Source organism: Athene noctua, chromosome 1, assembly GCF_965140245.1.
Source record: "Athene noctua chromosome 1, bAthNoc1.hap1.1, whole genome shotgun sequence".
NCBI classification, from domain to species: Eukaryota; Metazoa; Chordata; class Aves; order Strigiformes; family Strigidae; genus Athene; species Athene noctua.
Genome location: NC_134037.1, coordinates 7206012 through 7223370, shown reverse-complemented (window position 1 = coordinate 7223370; position 17359 = coordinate 7206012). Strand labels below are relative to the sequence as shown.

General features: G+C 38.9%; 1 protein-coding gene across 4 annotated transcripts in view; it reads left to right on the top strand.

Annotated features, from left to right (window-relative positions):
• SUPT3H (SPT3 homolog, SAGA and STAGA complex component) overlaps nt 1-14141 on the top strand; it is a 278497-nt gene extending 264356 nt beyond the window's left edge. For all 4 annotated transcript variants that reach the window (XM_074895503.1, XM_074895502.1, XM_074895501.1 and 1 more), the window contains one exon: nt 12338-14141. In XM_074895503.1, the coding sequence (XP_074751604.1) occupies nt 12338-12379 (42 nt within the window). In that variant the 3' untranslated portion in view covers nt 12380-14141. The remainder of the gene's footprint in view (nt 1-12337) is intronic.
• The last annotated feature ends 3218 nt before the right edge of the window (nt 14142-17359 follow it).

Below are 17359 nucleotides of genomic sequence, written 5' to 3'. Positions count from 1 at the left end.
TAGGTCTTAACCCCACTGAGATTCCTCAGATTCTTCTCCCCTTAAAATCATGATCTGCTGTGAGAGAGAATTTTCCTTCCCACCCATAAAGATTTATGTGAGAAGGTGTTGAACCCACCAGCTCAAGCAGCATGATAATCTGCAGTAATCTCTACTAATTTAAATTTTTTTTTCTCCATTTCATCGTTTTAGCATCTGAAGCATAGTCTGGCTTCCCTTGACCACTTACCCCAGAGTATTTATTCAGTACACTGATAAATGGGAAGGTGAAGAGTCAAAATCCTCACCATAAACAGGCTACAATAGTGCGTATTCCTGCCCTGTACAATGAAAATCATCTTGTTCATTTACAGTACGTGCTGATGGAGGCTTCTGTGCAATATCACTTACAGCCGTGTTGTCTTTGTAGATGCCTTCTACGATGTGAGAACACTGATGAGTGGAGGGGGAAGGGGCCAACCTTCCACTTACCATATGGAAAACATCTGTAACGGGCAACCTAGCTCTCTCTAAAGAAATGTGTTGCTGTTTCATAGTTTCTTCAAAGTGTTACATAGACAAAAGGTATCAACTTGAATTTTTACCCTGGTTGAATGTCCCAGCCTCCAAAGCCGTTTACCGTAATCCCAAAGTATTCTTTTAAATGAGATGAGCAGTAATGTTTTACACTGTCTCACACAAAAAGAATGTAACATCAACTGGAAAAGTATAGAGTAGTCAAAGTGCTCCAAAAATAAAACAAAAGAAACAATATCATGCCCTTTTATTGTGGCCCCTTAACTCTAGTCCTCTGAGAACAGCGCTGAGTGATGTCGGTGATGCAACCTAAAAATTAATGTCAATTACACAAAACGAAATGCACATAAGCGACCTTAAGGGTCTGATTTCAGTCCACAAAAGCCAGGAAATTCGGAGCTACTGAAGAGCCGAAAACCTGGATTTGACATTCCCATTTTACCAGCAGCCATTCTGCTGGGGGGAAGAGGAGAAACAAAGAAAAAGGGAGTTACACCATTACAATAAATAATGTGAGTGAGACAACACTCTCTCTCTTTGCTGAAGTCCGGATCCACTGGGTCCCATTAGCTTTAAGACCAGGAACTGAAATGTGTTCTAGTTCTGGGGCTCAGTAACTCCCCTACCACCTCTCTGCTTTTTTTAATATAAACTCTTTTATTGCTTTAGTAACAGTAACATTTAATGAGACCTAACTAACTCTTCATTTACAGTAATTATTTACTGTTCTTGTATTTCCAGCCATCGGAAGTGGGGGTGTTGCTGTCAGCATGATCAGCTCATGTTATGCATTTGATGCAATAATTGCGCATCCGAACAGGATCGACCCCGCGCTCTTTGATAAATGAACATGCAGTAATCGAGCTGTTCTGGTGTCAGCATGCACACAAATCAAAATGTTCTAACATCAAAGAAGTACTTATGAAAAAACTTTCCTACAGGATTTAAATATTCCTCAACGTTATTAAAAAAATATGGGCTGCGATATCATGAAAAGCCCTTGATGGAGTTACAAGCGGGTAATCCATCTCCCTATTCGTAAGCCTATATTTAATGACTGAACAATGGCAATCAGCCAGAAGAATCTCATGGCCTGGCCAGTTTGTTTTCAGACAAGTATCACTTTTTTAGATGTGCATATAAATGTATGTCTTCTGTAAAACTAGATAAAAAAGAAAAAGATGAGATGTGGTACTGAAGAAGAGAGTGTTTGATGTGATGGGTCAGACCATTGAGATATTGTTAATGGCATTGCTCTGTCCTACCATTTCAAAATAAATTTAATTTAAGTGTGCCATAGCAAGTAATGTGCATAAGTGGGTCTATGGAGAGGGAGTATAGTATGAAAGTTCAGAGTCTGCCTAGTTTTTTCATTTTCTCCACAAAGTAAATATTATTGCCCCTTACACAGACCGATCAATCAGAAATGACCGAAGGAAGTTTTAGTCAATTCTAGGAAGGACATCTTGGAATTCTGCTACTATCAGCAACTGTCTGATGTCTCTGGGATGGCGCGTTTTGCCAAGACATTAGGCAGGTAAGGAATAGATGGACAGAAACACATTTGGAAAGATTATACACAACTTGAGCCACACTTTGGGGAGACTAGAAGTCCATCTTGCCTTGTGAACCAGCTTTTCCAACATATGAACGTGGATGTAACGTCATTTAAAAAGTACAACGCAAAAAATGAAAAAAGCCTGTCCTTCCTTGAGATCCCAAATTTCTTGGTGCATCCCTGCAGCTCATAACTTGCTCCTTGAAGCTCTTTGAAGGTGCAACAAAGGCTCTTTTCTGTACAAGCTGTCTCACATAGGAGCCTGCAAGACTTTGAGCACTCTTCATATGCTGGCCAATGTGCCATTAGTGCTGTTAGTGCTCGTTAGACCCCGGTCTAAATACACAAAGGAGTCTGTCTGTTCTGCAGGTAGCTGCTGTTTGGAACTTCTGGGGAGAGACCCAGCTCCTCAGGCAGCAGGGCCAGTCCCTGAAGCATGAGTGGTGATCAGGAGGAGACTGCCCTCTTTACGTATCCCCACTGGCTCATTTACAAATTAAGCCACCCACAGTCAAGCTCTTCATATGCTGCACATGTCTCAGCCCTGAGATCCTGATTGCAGGCTGTCAGGATATAGTGAGCAGGGCACTGTCACACAGACCAAGTCAGGGGATCTGGTATTGTTCACAGATGACCGGATCATTCCTGTTACCAATTTTTTTCCTTCTCTTACTCACTTTGCATATACTGAAGAATTCCGTTCTTCATACTGCTTGCTTTTCCACATCCTCATGCTTAGATCTGATTTGAACGGGGTAAATGCATCGTTGCTTTGACAAGGCTGGCCATAACTAAAATGGGTCGTTACTTAAGGAAGGAGCATCTTTCTGCAATTGTCACCAATAACAAGTAAAGTGTTAATGTACAATGGAATTAACTGCTCTGCTTTATGTTTTTTTATGGGCACGTTGCATTCTTTGCATTAGGAGTGTGTTTAATCCTGCATCCTGCATATGATTAAACAATAACCTTTAATTGCCTAAATTATAAATGCTTCCCATCATCAAAAATCAAATAACTGTATCAATATATGCCTGGATTAAAGTTCAAATTAGGGATGGAGCTTTGATTTGAACGATAAGGGCATTTGGCTTTCATACTTAATGGACCATTTTTTAAATTTGGATTTGATCCTGGCCTTCAGAAGTTCAGGAGGGACCAGAAAACGTATTTTGATTTGGGGCTATTTGTAATATAAATGTCATAAAACCTGGTAGTGTATAATAATTTATTCTGCTGCTAAAGTGTTGTTTTAACTGGTTAAACTGCCTGAGCACTTGGATTTTTTCTCCAGTGTGTTACAGAAATACATGTGAAAGATCGATTGGATGCCATTCTGCAGCCTAATCCTAGGTAATTTATTCAGTTTTACCTGAGAGAAAGGTCCAAATATATGTTCTTCTGTTTTTAATCAGTCTAACTACAATTGATTCAACTTTTGCCTGAATAAGGAGTGAGTAAAAACTGAGCAAGAGCCTCAAGATTTGGCTCTCATTCATTAACCTCAGGGCAGACTTCATTTTGTATGATTTTTAAGCTATTAAAATGTTGGTTGGCTTCCATTTGAGCTCAAATTCCTAATATCACCAAATAATTATGTGTAGATGATGAAATGAAAAAACAGGCATGTAGTCTCCAAACACGCATTTCAGTCTGGGTGGCTGAAATGGCTCATAACATTCAATGCATGAAAATGGGGTGGATTGAATAAATTAGCAGAATCACAAAAGGAAACCACTATAGGAAATAGTTTTACACGTGTAATCACTGAAATACTCTAGTGAATGTGTCAATCTGTACTAAATAAATATATTTGTTTATAGACATGCTCTGTATTAGCTTCCACTCTTTCACAGCACTTTGCCAAACAAAATCCCACTAGAAGTAGGATGTTCGCACCCGAGTAGGAGTTTCTTGGATAAATATTTTTTCTATATTGAGACCAAAACCACTTCTACAAATTTCAGACTTTGATTGAAATAGTATATTTCTTTTGCGCTTTTTTTTTTTGTTGCCTTTTTTTTTTTTTTTTTTTTTTTATTCCCATCTCCTCCACTGGCAACCACTGATGCATTACCTTAATTCCTCTTACCTCCCACCGCTCCGGTGAGCAGGCGCCCCGCTGCAGACAGAGTGCATCAGTCAGTAAGGAGCACGGCTAGAAGTGGCCGCACCCGAATGCCGCCACCAGCAAAGGGCCTCGGAGCCTGAGAAAATTTCTCTGTTTACAGACTGACTCTCTGCCCTGTGTTGTTGGTTGGGTTCTCTTTTCCCTGGTGAAATGCTTCCTTGAATCAAAGGCAGAATAGAGATGCTATGCCCTCTGCACAGAGCATTCATAGGATGTTTTCAGGGGGTGGGGGAAGAGAAGTATGTTGCAAAATGTCATTAGATGCTCCTTTTCATTACAGTTTTGACACATTTAAGAAAAAAATGTAGGTGTACTGTCTTGTTTTGCCCAAATAATTTAATGTATTTCAAAGTATTACCCGCTCCACCTATCCAATAACTGCCAATTTCAGCATCCATTTCTGTACATCTGGTCTTTTAACCATTACAATGGAAGATATAATGTAATGAAAATAATAATTATGGAAAGGCACACAGTGTTTTCAAAACGCCATGTATTAGCTCTATAATCAAGCAATCCTCAAAAAGGTTTTCAGTGACTGATAGTATTTCTGTTTCAAAGGCAGGGGAACTTGAAACACAGAGACATTAAGTGGTTTGTCTGAGGCCACACAGCAAGTAAGTGTCAGAGCTGGGAGCAGAGCCCAGCCCTGGCTCCTGCCCTTGTACTCAGACGACTGTACCACACCATATTGTTTCCAAATAAATTTGCTAAAAATCATATGCTGAGCTCATGAGCAGTAGTGACATGGAGGCGGAATTTAACCTCTTCTGTCACTTCCTACAGAAAAAATCCCTGAGCTTCTACAGCAGTAGAGGGAAACCTTAAAAAGTCAAGAAAAGCCATCCTTGGAGAGAAGGAGCCATCTCAGTTTTTTTCACGCTGAATTACTCAGGTTGAGGATTCTTTTATTATTAGTGGTATATTTTCACACGGGAGTGCTGTGACTGTGCAGTCATAAGCTAGAGGTTTCAGTATCTAACCATACCTAGACTTTTCTTTGTATGTCTCAAGGGTTCTAGATTTAACTTCATTCTCAGACTGCACACGTTTTTGCTGTCGTACAGCTAAAGCAGCAAGTTGAGACACATCAGAAGAGGAGACGTTGGCCTCTGAGCAACTCAAAAAGTGTTTTGACCAGTTTGACATAAGGTGGTAAAATTATTAGTGAGCTAATTGTGATGCTCATGAGGAGATCAGGGATGCTCAGGAACCACTCCATTTCCATTGCAGTGGGGGGATTAAACTTTCCCAATTATACTGGGGTCACGTCCACCAAGGTCTGGTGCCTCGTGGAGACCTGCTGTGTCCTTTGCCAGTAGCATGTTATGGGCAGACAGTTATGGGCCATTAGACCCAAGCAATAATAACTTGCTGGATTTTGGTTTGCTCCACAGGAGAAGCAGCCTGCTCCCTCAGTCCAGGAAAGGGTGGTGATGGAGCCCAGCTACAGGTTTTGCAGCCTGGGGGAAGGAATTCCTCTCTCTGACTGTGAAGGGAGAACAGCGTGCGGTTGAAGTAGGGCTCAGAAGAGGAATTTCTATCAGTGTGCTGAGCAGCATCGCCTTTTCTCTGACAATTAAAAAGGGTTTCTTGCTCTCAGACAAATAAAGCCTATTAAAGTTGGTGGCAGTGATGGGAAGAACTTTGCAAAAATATGTTTGTTTTGCGAAGCTGGCTGCCAAGTATTGTTTTATAGTTCCATTTTTTCCTTCTTTCTCCTCTGTTTACAGTACCCTCTGAGAAACTTAAAATGATCTCTCTCCCTACCAATTTTGTTCTTTTTTTCTTTTGGCAGACATTGGTACCCCACTCCCACACCCCAGTTCTTGCTTCAACAGAAGCCATGATCCTTTTGCCTTGTTTTTCTTTCTTATAATACCAGCCCAGCCCTGAGAACAGTGTTTGCTAGTCAACTGCAGCATCACAAATTTGGCCAAATGAGCTGAAGGATTGCAATACAAGCCCTACATTCTGTTCTCCTTCCACTGGTGGTATTGCATGGAGTGTCTGAGAAATACATTTGGTCCTTGTTTTTCAGAGATCCTACATTTCCATCAGCCTTGGGAATGTCGTTATTCCCAGTAGCAGAGATCAGCCATAAATAGTTGGGTAGTTGAGATCTAGACTATGCTCTTTAACAGACTTGGATGCTACATCCTGTATATATCCTGTTCCTGGACACAGCAAAACGGTTTTATGTGATTATTGAAGAAGTTTTCACCATTGGCAGATAAAAGGTAAACCAAAGCCCAGAAGTGACTTCTCTGGAAAGCATTTTCTTACAAGCTGTTGAAGGGTGGTTTGCTGAAGCAGTGATTTTATCAGTGCATGATGTTTGTGCCCACCTACGTAAAAGTGTGGTGGTGATCTGGCCCCCTTCCTGGAGGGCAGGTACTCATGGTGTGGCAGCCACTGCTGTCTCTGGTATCTCACTGGATGGCTGAAGACCCGGGGAACAGACCTGAGCAACAAAGTTGTTTTGTTGGTGTTTGTTACACCTACCCGTGGTTTCTTGGGAGCTATCTTAAACACAAAAGTAGTTGTGCTTCAGGAGGGACCATTATTGTATGGATAAGTCAATGCTGGAGCTTTCAGCACCTTGGTCTAGCCCCATCATAAATGAAATTTGTGAGGTTTCATGAATACAGCAGAGCGGATCATCCAGACCATCGTACAAGTTCATAATCTTCTAAACTTGGGTGTTCATATATATATATATATATATATATTTGGGATTTGTTATTCATTATTGACCATGTACTAGACATTATATACATAAAATTTTCCCTCGCCCTCTGAGTAATATCAGACATCTGTGCTTTGGCTACTGATTAAAGACGGGTTTGTAGAATTAGAGCCTTCAGTGCTATTGTTTTAAATTGGGGAGAGAATTATCCATTATATTTCTTTTGTAGCATGTATGCACTTTTAATAAGGAGAGTTTATACCCACACAAATTTATTTAAAGTTAAACAGAAGCAACTAATTCTAAACAACATATGGATTTTCTTTTTTAAACAATGTTGCTTATACTTTGCCTCCTAAACTAATTATTATTTTAATCTCTAAATAAGCTGACACTTCTTTGCATGTGGTTTGTCTGTGCAGGCTGGGAAAAATTAGAGGAGTAACCTTTTAAGCACAGGGGTTTTAATGTACATATTTTTGTGTACAAAGAGCTATGAATCTCTCCAGGATGACTTGTTTGATATTATGGCGGGTTAATGAAATTTCAGAGTTAACATTCCCCAAATAAAATGGAAAGAAGACACAGGGAGAAAAGGAGCAGATTTAAAATTAGAGAATCTTTGTGGTTTATGGGTTCCAGGTTATTTGGAATGGAATGAAAGTTAATGCTACATCCTTTTTTCCATCCTGCCAGCCAGTGTCTGATCCAAGAATGTCTCTTATTTAAAGGGCAGGGCTCCCTCCACTGTTCTTAAATAAAGGCTTTCACTGTCTGAGATCCAATTCTCCCTGATTTCCACAGTAACATTGTAAGACTGCATGAAGAGAATTACTTAATGAAAAAAAGTTTTGCATATGATTCCCCTATCATAAGTCTGTTGAAGTCATATGGTTTGATTTACATTTATGCAAATATCAGAGAATAGAGTAAAATTATCAAAGGAGGAAAGGACCGTGGCATGTCACAAACAAGATGTGCCTATTTGTATTTATGTTTGCTAATGAAGTTCAGCCAGGACTTGCTCTTTGATTATGATGTCTCTGTCTGCCATTCCACTTTATGCATTGTAATTAAACCATTTGCCCACACACACACAAGAGGACACCAAGAAAGAAGTTTTAAAAATGCTGTTCTGTAACTTGCTTATACAGGACCTATAATTAAGTATTTTTCATCTTTAAGTGATACAACAGACCTGTGGTATGACATTGTGCCTTAACTTTAATGTAAGCAGAACTACAGGCTTAAACCAATGGAGGATTTGGCCCAATAAACTTTAGGATCTAGTATGCCCGCTGGAGATGTTTTATCCTAGACTTTCCAAATTTTATCCCAAATAAGAATTAAGCATCAGCCCACTCAAAGATCACAGCTGCTCCTTTCTCTTGCCAAAATTATTCTTTCTCATCGTGCTACAGCTGTGAAATTATGCACTAGTGTAAATTGTTAACTGGAAACTATTTCTAGCTAAGGTGCCTGTTCAGAAGTCTTAGTTTTCTAATCTGATACATTACCTAATTGAGGAGTACTCACATCTTCAGGTTTGGCTGGGACTTGTTTCTCTAAATCACAGCTTAAATATATCTTCTGTTAATAAGGACGTGATTATCTGCCCCTAAATTGGTTCTGTGAACTCTTCAGTAAACTGTTTCATTTTGTGTGATCTACTGTGGGGACAGGAGTTTTGCTGCCATCTTCATGGAGAGATTCTTTGTGGTTCTTCATGATGTGCTACTTCAGGCTACCACTACAGAAGAGACAGTAGAAAATGGATGATTTTTCGTGAAATTTGGGGAGTTACTTGACCAAGACCTCTTCTTCCAGGTTGTGTTTTTAAGCTGTTAGTTTTCCCTTCTTTCACAAAACTAAGGGCAAAGCATGATCTTGCATTTAGGTGACTGAGAGCAGTGAACGCTGCTCATCTTCTCTGCTTCACCGTACCTCCTATGAGACTGTAGGAAAAAAAACACCTTCATTTATTGAATGATGATAGCATTGCCACAGATCTTTATATCAGAATCCAATGTGCCTGAAGGATAAACATTTTCAAGGTAAGATTCCTGTACTGTAGGCAAATAGAGGATGTCTGAGAAGCCATGAGAAGGTTCTTCCCATGGTGCCTAGATGGTCTGGGGTCAAGACAGAGAAGTAGGGGACTAAGCAGCAAAATCATCATGCTTCTCCCCTAAATGGGAGCAAGTGGCAAGAGTGGACTGGGTAAGATGAAGGTCGAGTTTCTGCTTTCACTTTGGTCCGGCCTGCTTAGCTTCTGGTTGTGGATAGCAGCTATCTGTCCTTTCACCTTTACTGAGGTCGAGAAGTGGATGTAAAATCTTGCCATATGATAACAAGGAGCAAGAAGAGTTTCTGTGAGAGCCAGATTGGCCAAATAAAGTTACACCAACTTTTCAGAGCATGAAATCCATTCTGGGAAGGTGAACTGTGTAATCTGTGCCAAGCTAGGTGATTTCCCATCTCTAAAAGGTGGTACCTTGACCACCCGTGCGCATAGCGGGTACAATAACAGGCTGACAGACCTCCAGCCATGGCAGGGAGTCAGCCCATAACAGGAAAATTCAAAGCACAGGCTGGTAGACAGTAAATTTTGAGAGAAAGCACACAAAAAATTTGGATGCAGTAGACACTTTTCCAAGAAGGGCTTCAGGAGGGACCATGGGTTTATGTTATCTCCTCACATCGGGCTATAGCAAGACGTGTCCAGCAAAATGGATGCAGCTATGGCTTGCCATTTTAATCCCACATCAATGGTCTGCATCATCTTTATCTGTAATTCTGAGCCAAATAATTATATTTAAAAAAAAATAAATAAAATTAGTACTGCCAAAGTGGCATAAAGCACCCAAAAGTGTCATCCAAACCCTTTACATTATATCAAACCACATTAAATGACTGCCACGTACACATAAACTCTCTCTTGCAGGGGCACATACACATGCACGTTTTATAAAAAACATCTTGCTGTTTCTCTTAACAATTCTTGGCATGTAAAGATAAGTCTTTTAATATCACAAATTCAGCTGCATGTATCTTAAAGATATATGGTGTAATTGAGAACTATGGGATGACTGTAAAAGAGTTTTGCTAGGCATAAAAGCATTTCAGAGGTTAACCTTTATTATCTAGTAATGTATCAAAATAAGAAAGAAGCATTATCTTGTTATGGAATGGGATGAAACAAACTCCCTCCTCTGAAATACTGATTTTCAAAACAGTTACCTTTAAACTGAGGTTGAAGGTACAGATTGTTTCTGGGTAAAATGCTTCAATTTACGGCTAAATTCCATAATAAAATATGCATATATCAGAATCACTTTCTCTGGCTTGGGAAGGAAAAATGTGTTGTTTTCATTATTGCTGAACTTCAAAATGGTTTAAGGAATTTTGTTGGTCCTTTCCAAAGAAATTGAACTTCAGGCAGAGATTAAAGCAGAGGAAATTTCAGCCCAAGGGCAAATGTTTCAGAAAGTTTAAAGTACGTGAAACAGGGAGTTAAGTAGGAAATAGTTCTCAGTCCTAACTATAGCCACCCTAGTTATAATATATTGCTAAATATAGACTGGTGGGTGTGTCCAACTTTCTGAAGGTGTTATCCTCTCTCCTCTGAAACTTGCTTCTAAAATGACCTTTTCAAGGATATAACTAACCATATAATATTGCCCATGTTGGAAAATGTTAAACTTCATTATTTCCCAGGTGAGCCCAGCCAAGCCCAACTTTGCTTTGCAACCAAAATTCCTTTTGCAAAATTCAACCTTTTATCTTTCATGTGGATCCAACTTTATACTCGGGTTCATTTATCTTCAAGCAAACTGCACAATGGCCCTGAATATTTTTTGTTTATGTGTTAAAGGTTGTCACTTGGGGTTATAAAGCTCTGTAAAAATATCAGGGTCAAGAAGCTAAAAACATTACTTTTGCATCAACTTCAAAATGCCAGCCATAATGGTTTGGGCAAGCTGCAGATCCAAACTCCCTTGGATTTGCTGCTTGTGGTTGTGGGAATGTATTGGATCCTTTCAAAATTATTGGCTAGTCTGTTTTTGTGCATTTTCATGTTTGGGTATAGAGTCTTTGGATTTATTTTTCGTTTTGTTTGCGGTGATACTGTCATGTCTGATGACTGGCTGTATATCCCAGAGCTAATATTCTGCTCTTTGACTTTAATGCCATATGCTGCTAGATTCTATATTGAAGTATGGTGTTAATGTAAAGGATGCTGTAATGAACATCTTGTACATATTTCCTTTTGCATATTCAGTGTCTGTAAATGTCTCTCTGAATACATGCTTGATGTTTTTGAAACTATTTCCTTACAGTTCAGTATAAATGCTATTTATATACAAAGTTGTTTGAGGTTATCCTTTGGTCTTAATGATACTCTTCTGATTCTAGTTTTAAGAGAGGAGAAATTGACCCCACTGAAATTAATTAGGAAATTGGTAGAGCCACTAAAAATGGTGGTTATATATGGCCCTTCCTAAGTGCTTGAATTTAAGAGGTACAAAGTAAATCTGACAAAGCACTAACTGTAATGAAATAATTACTATACTTTCAAAACAATGACTGCTGAAGGTGAACCAAATAAAGCAAAAGTATTTAAACTCCTTTCCTTTTTGAAGATATCATTAATATATTAAAGAAAAAGAAAAAAAAAAAAAGGCAATACATTTTTAAACTGAGAATATCCCCTTAAAATATAGGGTTTCCAGTGTGCCTGGCGTAAAAAGGCATAGTTTCCTATATTGATTCAGAAAGAGATGTTAAAAATGCATGAAAGGTATTTTAGTAAGACGGTGTCACAGGATCTTTTAAAATTCTTTTCTCAAATGCTGTTTAACTCTTGTGCTTCTTTACCATTGGAAATATTTGGTCCCAGGTTACAATATATGAGATATAAAATTATTTTGTACTGACCAGAGGGTCTTTAAGAGTAATTTGGGTTTGGGGAGTGGGGATTATACCAGTGTCTGTTTACATAGCTTTAGACTCAGACTATAAACTAGGTTTGGAAAAATGTAATTATTCAGTAATTTATAGACTATTGAGATAGGTTAGAAATGATTCCTGAACATAGTGAAGAGAGAAAACATGTTTGTAAAGGACAAACAGATTCGGCGTAACAGTGTATTTTTGGCCTCATCTATTTTGCAGGCAATTAACAAAATAGGACGTTACATTTTTGCATATCTCTTGCTCTCCTGAAATAGAGTCACTAACCACTTGTTAACCACACTGATTTTTTAATAGACAAAGTGGTTGCTTATAGCTTCCCCACCAGAAATGTTCAGATTAAGCACGCTATTAGATTGCAGCCAGAATAGTCTACAAAACAGGAAGAAAGCCTTGCCTTTCTCTCTGCCTTCTTCCCTTGTTTAAGTTGATGTGATAATTCATTACAGATTTTCTCTTTCTTTGACAGAGTGCCTACCGCAGAAACGGGATGACTTTTCTCGCCTGCTAATATGGATGTGGCTGCAGCAACAGGAAAGACAGTGTTATATTAAGGTGATTTTCTTTTCCCCCTCCATGGAAGGAAGAAAAATACAAGCTCCAATGTCTCCCTGTACCAGTGAGTGGGCTGGTTTGTTGTGACTATCTGCTGGCTGACTCTGTCTCTTTTTCCAGCCCCCTCAATCGTTATTCTTGTTTACTAGCTGGAACATTTAGCTAATTAATGGCAGGATGTTTGGGATAGGGTGTAGGTGGACAAGAATGCAGATCAGACAATGCTGAAGTTTGCAGGGGACTTGCTGCTGTCAGCCTCTTCCTGAAATGCGATGTAATTTTTATTTAAGTGTTTGGAAGTCTGTATGTTCTCCTAGAGATGGTTTGTTTTTTGGTTGTTTTTTTTTTTTGTAAAGCAGGATGGTGCAGAAAGAGACCGGAGATAGACTGGGTTATATGGTTTATATAGGTTATGTAAAGGTTATATAAGTTTTCCTTGTGATTTTTACAAAAAGAAAAACTGTTTTCCACTACTTTCCACTATTTTCCACTGATTCCTCACATCTGATTTTTAAGTGTTCAGGCAGTCTAACCCAGTTTAATCCAGTAAGGGGCATTTTGATGAGTTCAGATCCAAACATATTCAGAAAAAAGTTCAGGTAAACTGTACTTTACCAGTAAGAGACTTGTCTTAGCCAAGGATAGGCTAAGTGGTCAGCCCCAAATTCTCAATATTTACATCTCCTAAGGCCTGAGCCACCACTCTCTGAAATCAAGGAAAGCCTTTGTAGTGATTTGGCTCTGGATTGGGCCCCTATTTAGAAAAATACATCCTAAAGTATTTAAATAACTGTGTCTGTCTCAGTGGTTCTAGGCAAAGGCTTAACATTATGTACTTGCTCAGCGTTTGCTGCAGGAAGCAGATGTTGTCTCTGTTGTTGACAAAGGCAGTGTTACTGTTGGATTTGGTTAAAGAAGAAACGGGCTCTTTTTTGCCTTTTTTTATATTTTAGTTCATGTTGTTTGTTTTCAGATTTATTTTTTAAATCTCAGTCCCTCCCTCTATGCTTCTTCCCATCCCCTGCTCCTCCAGCCTTTGCTGGCCTCACAAACACATTCATTTCTTCCCATAAAAACTGTACAAATATAGAGCTAACCACGATGATGCTTGACCAGAGGAAAGGGCTCATGCTTCAGCCCGTCAGTGGGATCTACAGGCATGTACTGCCCGTGTCCCTGGGGTACCCCTCGGCCCTGAGGTCTGCTTCAGTCGCTCTTAGCCCAGGCTTGAAACCTAACTTAAACCTCAAATTAAGACAGAGCACTCGGTGGATTGAGAGGAGATCAGCAACGTATTACTTTTATATAGTGCAGCCGTCCTCCTCTTCTGCGCTTAGTATGTGAGGTCTTAATTTTTACTCCCACTGTATGCTCTTGTGGTCATTTGTAAGTGGTTTTGTTGCCCTGCTTTCCTGGACCTGCTTTTGAAAACTTTTGAAAAATATATATTTTAAACAAACAGAAAAAAATATCTCTTCTCTTTGCAACCAAAATATTGTAAAAGTGAACTTTTGTGCATCAAATATTGCTTTCATTTATAAATTGCTTTTTTTTTTCTTTTACCTGCTTGTGCTTCTGTTTTCTGGAATTAATCTATGTGTAAAGGACTAAAAGTAATGTGTACGATGCAGTGTATTGAATGAGGAGGGGGGGAAAGTTTTCTGATGTTCCATCTGTGCTTCTCGAAATATATGATTAAACTTTTCTTTTTATCATCACTCTTATTTTTGTTGGCGTCCTTAATCATGGAAAATTATATGCTTGCTGTAAACATCCAGACTTTTTAAAAGGACACCAGCATTTATTGTATTTGGTTTCGATCTGCAGGGATATAGACAGAAGAAACCGTTTCAGGCACCGGGTACTGGAATCAAAATTCCTTCCGTAGCTGTATCTCTCCCAGATTTTACATTTTAAAATATGCATAAGCAGGAAAAATACTGGCACTTATTTTTTACTGGTCTACTTAAAGTCCCAGAGAATGAAGACTCAACATACATTTCTCTCAGAAATATGACAGATCATGTTTTTGTTGGTCTGCTGTATGTTTGTCTATCTTGAACAGTCTGACAGGCAATTATTTATAAAATCTAGGTTTGCCCAGTAAACCCATATAATAACCTTTCACTGCTCTAGACAAGTCAGTGAGCTGAATTTAGAGTAAAACAAGGTAGGTTATGTCTCCCTATCTGGGACTAACCCAGTTTATTCTTATTTTGGGAAGTATTGCTTTTTTTTTTTTCATCTTCAGAATTTTCTTTAACTGTTTAAAACAAAAATGAGACCATTAGGACTCATGCTGCATACGGAGTGTGTCTTAGCACCACTTTATGAGCTGCAGAAGCAGAGATGGGTGTTTAAGCTGGTACTACACATTTTATCTTAAACTTTTTTCTTTATTCTATGTATAAAAAGGTTTGAAATTCAGTTAATGGCTGCTTACAATTAGCTTTGCGGTTGTGTAATTTCAACTTGCAAATAATTTTGATTCTTAGCAAGGATTTATAGTCACTGAATCAGGTTATGCTGCTTATTTAACACGTTATTAGTTACCTGAAGGAGGGAAACAGAATCAATTTCAGTAGGAATAAGACTGCATAACATTTAAAGGAGTATGAGAATTTCTCATGGTTCAGTGTCTACCTTGCTGCTTGTGGTTATATTACCTATTTTTTTGTTTGTTTGTTTCTTTGGTACAGCCATCCAAAAAACAGGGATAATAATTCAGTCTGAAAATTGTCAGAGGTGAGGGAGCCACGACACAGATTTCTAATCGGGCTTCATCTCATTTCCTGACCTGTCCTTCCTCAGGCTTTCTTCTGAGAAAATAAAGCCCTTTAAAAGGCTCTTCTCTTCATCTGGAAATCAGGAGAAGCTGACAGTGCTCCGTATTTCTCCGGATACACCCAGGACCTTGCAGAATTTGCCCCCCCTAGGTTTTCAGAGTATGCTTCTCTTTGTCAAGTGAAGATCTCACAGAGGGGGGGAAAAAAAAAAAAAAAAAGTGCTTTCTGGCACTTCTTGAATTTAGATGAACCTTAGCGTTGTATTAACGTTCTGCCATCAGCCGTGTGTAGATCTCATAAAATGTTTTATAGCTTCCCGTCTAGCTCATACAGAATGTTTCATAGTACATAAACACTTCTACTAATAATTTAAGAATAAATAGATAGTGACATTAGTCACAAGTCTAACCTCTAGTTGAAACTTACACAGTTATACGGTTGTTGGTTTTTTTTTTTTCCTAACTGAATCATCTTGTCCAAGGTTAGGCTTTTTATACCTCTACTATATATCTACACTGAGCGGCAGTGCAGCAAGGGAAAGGCAGTGGTGGCATGCATTAAATCCAGGGCTTTATTCGGAGGGCACAGAGCCAGCGGAAAGCAACGGAGCCATCCCTGAAGGAATTGAATGTAAATTTGATGGTTTAAATAAGGCCAGATGCCTTAAAAAATTATTTTGAAAGCTGTATCTTTAATGTAGCTCTTAACTTTTTTTCTTTTTTTTTTTTTTCCTGCTTAAGATAATGACGTTGCCTTTACAAAATAATAAAAAATAGCTCTCATCTATTGTGGTGAGACAAAAATCAGATACTTTGACTTCTATAAATCACTGAAATGCTGGCAACTGAAATGAACTTTTAGAAGGCAGATGACTGCAAATTTGAAGGAAACCTTCATATTTTACAGTTAAAAGCTTTTTAACTGTCTAGAGAGCACTCTGAGACACTACATTAATAGCCATTCTCAGTAATCAAGCTCCACTATACTTATACACTAATTTTCCTAAACAAGACAGATTAGTAGTAGAAGAAAGCTGGAAAAATAAATAAGGAAAATCAAGAACTAAAATTATAATAATACAGTTTCATTTTTCATTCTATAGCTCTCTTCTATACTTGTGATTGATAATTCATCTTAATTCCCATCAGACAAATATTGGCACAAGAGTCTTATACCAAGATCTGTGTATTTCTGGACCAGTCTTCATCCAGATGCTTTGCAGATTTTCTTACTGATTTTGTGAAGGTCTGATCTGTCAATCTTTGGTACTTTGTATGACTTTGATTACTGTAATATCTGAGTGCATCACAGTCTTCCATGTATTCATGCCTGCAGCACCGCATTGAAATAATAATGTGGTGTTGTCTCCATTTCTTCTGGGGCATGGAAAGGATAAATGACTGGCCCTGGTCATTTCAACGGTTCAGAAAAACCTGGATTTCCCAAACCCGTACTGATGCTCTCAGCTCTGAGTTATCGTCCCTCTGCAGTGAAGATGATAGGTGTATCTGAAAGCACAAAACCCAGCCCCGCAGGTTAGGAGAGAAAGTGGCAAAAACAGTATCCAACCGAATCTACAAGAGGAATTTGGGGAGGAAGAACGCAGTCACTCAATTTGGATCCAGTCCAGGACTCAATGCTTTAAAACCTTCCGGCTGAAATGTGCCACAGCCACTTAATGATCTCGTGCAGAAACATAAACATTATATTTCCACCAAATCATGGGCTGTGGGACACTTTCCCTCCTCCACACTCTCCTGGATTTCTGCATCAAAAGTCACCACAAGGGACATACTCATTAAAAAAATCCTACTTCGGCAGTGCCAGAGTGTTCTTACCCTGATCTCCTCCCAACCTGCCTTTGGATAGTGCATCAGAGCTGCAAGAAATAATAGAAGAAACACAAAAAACCGTAAATGCCCTCTTTAAAATGGAGCAGCAGCTGCGATGGGCGTGCACGAGATAAAGTAAAATGTTAACTTTTAATAAGTGAACTGGATCAGAATGTAGTAAAGTGCAGCTGAAGCGTGGTGGCTCATCTTCAGCCTATAATAGACCTGGAAGAAGAGAAGGTGTAAGATACCTGAAGCCATAGCGGGATTCAGATAGTCAAAAGTCAATAAAGCAAGTTGGCTCAAACCTGTTCTGTT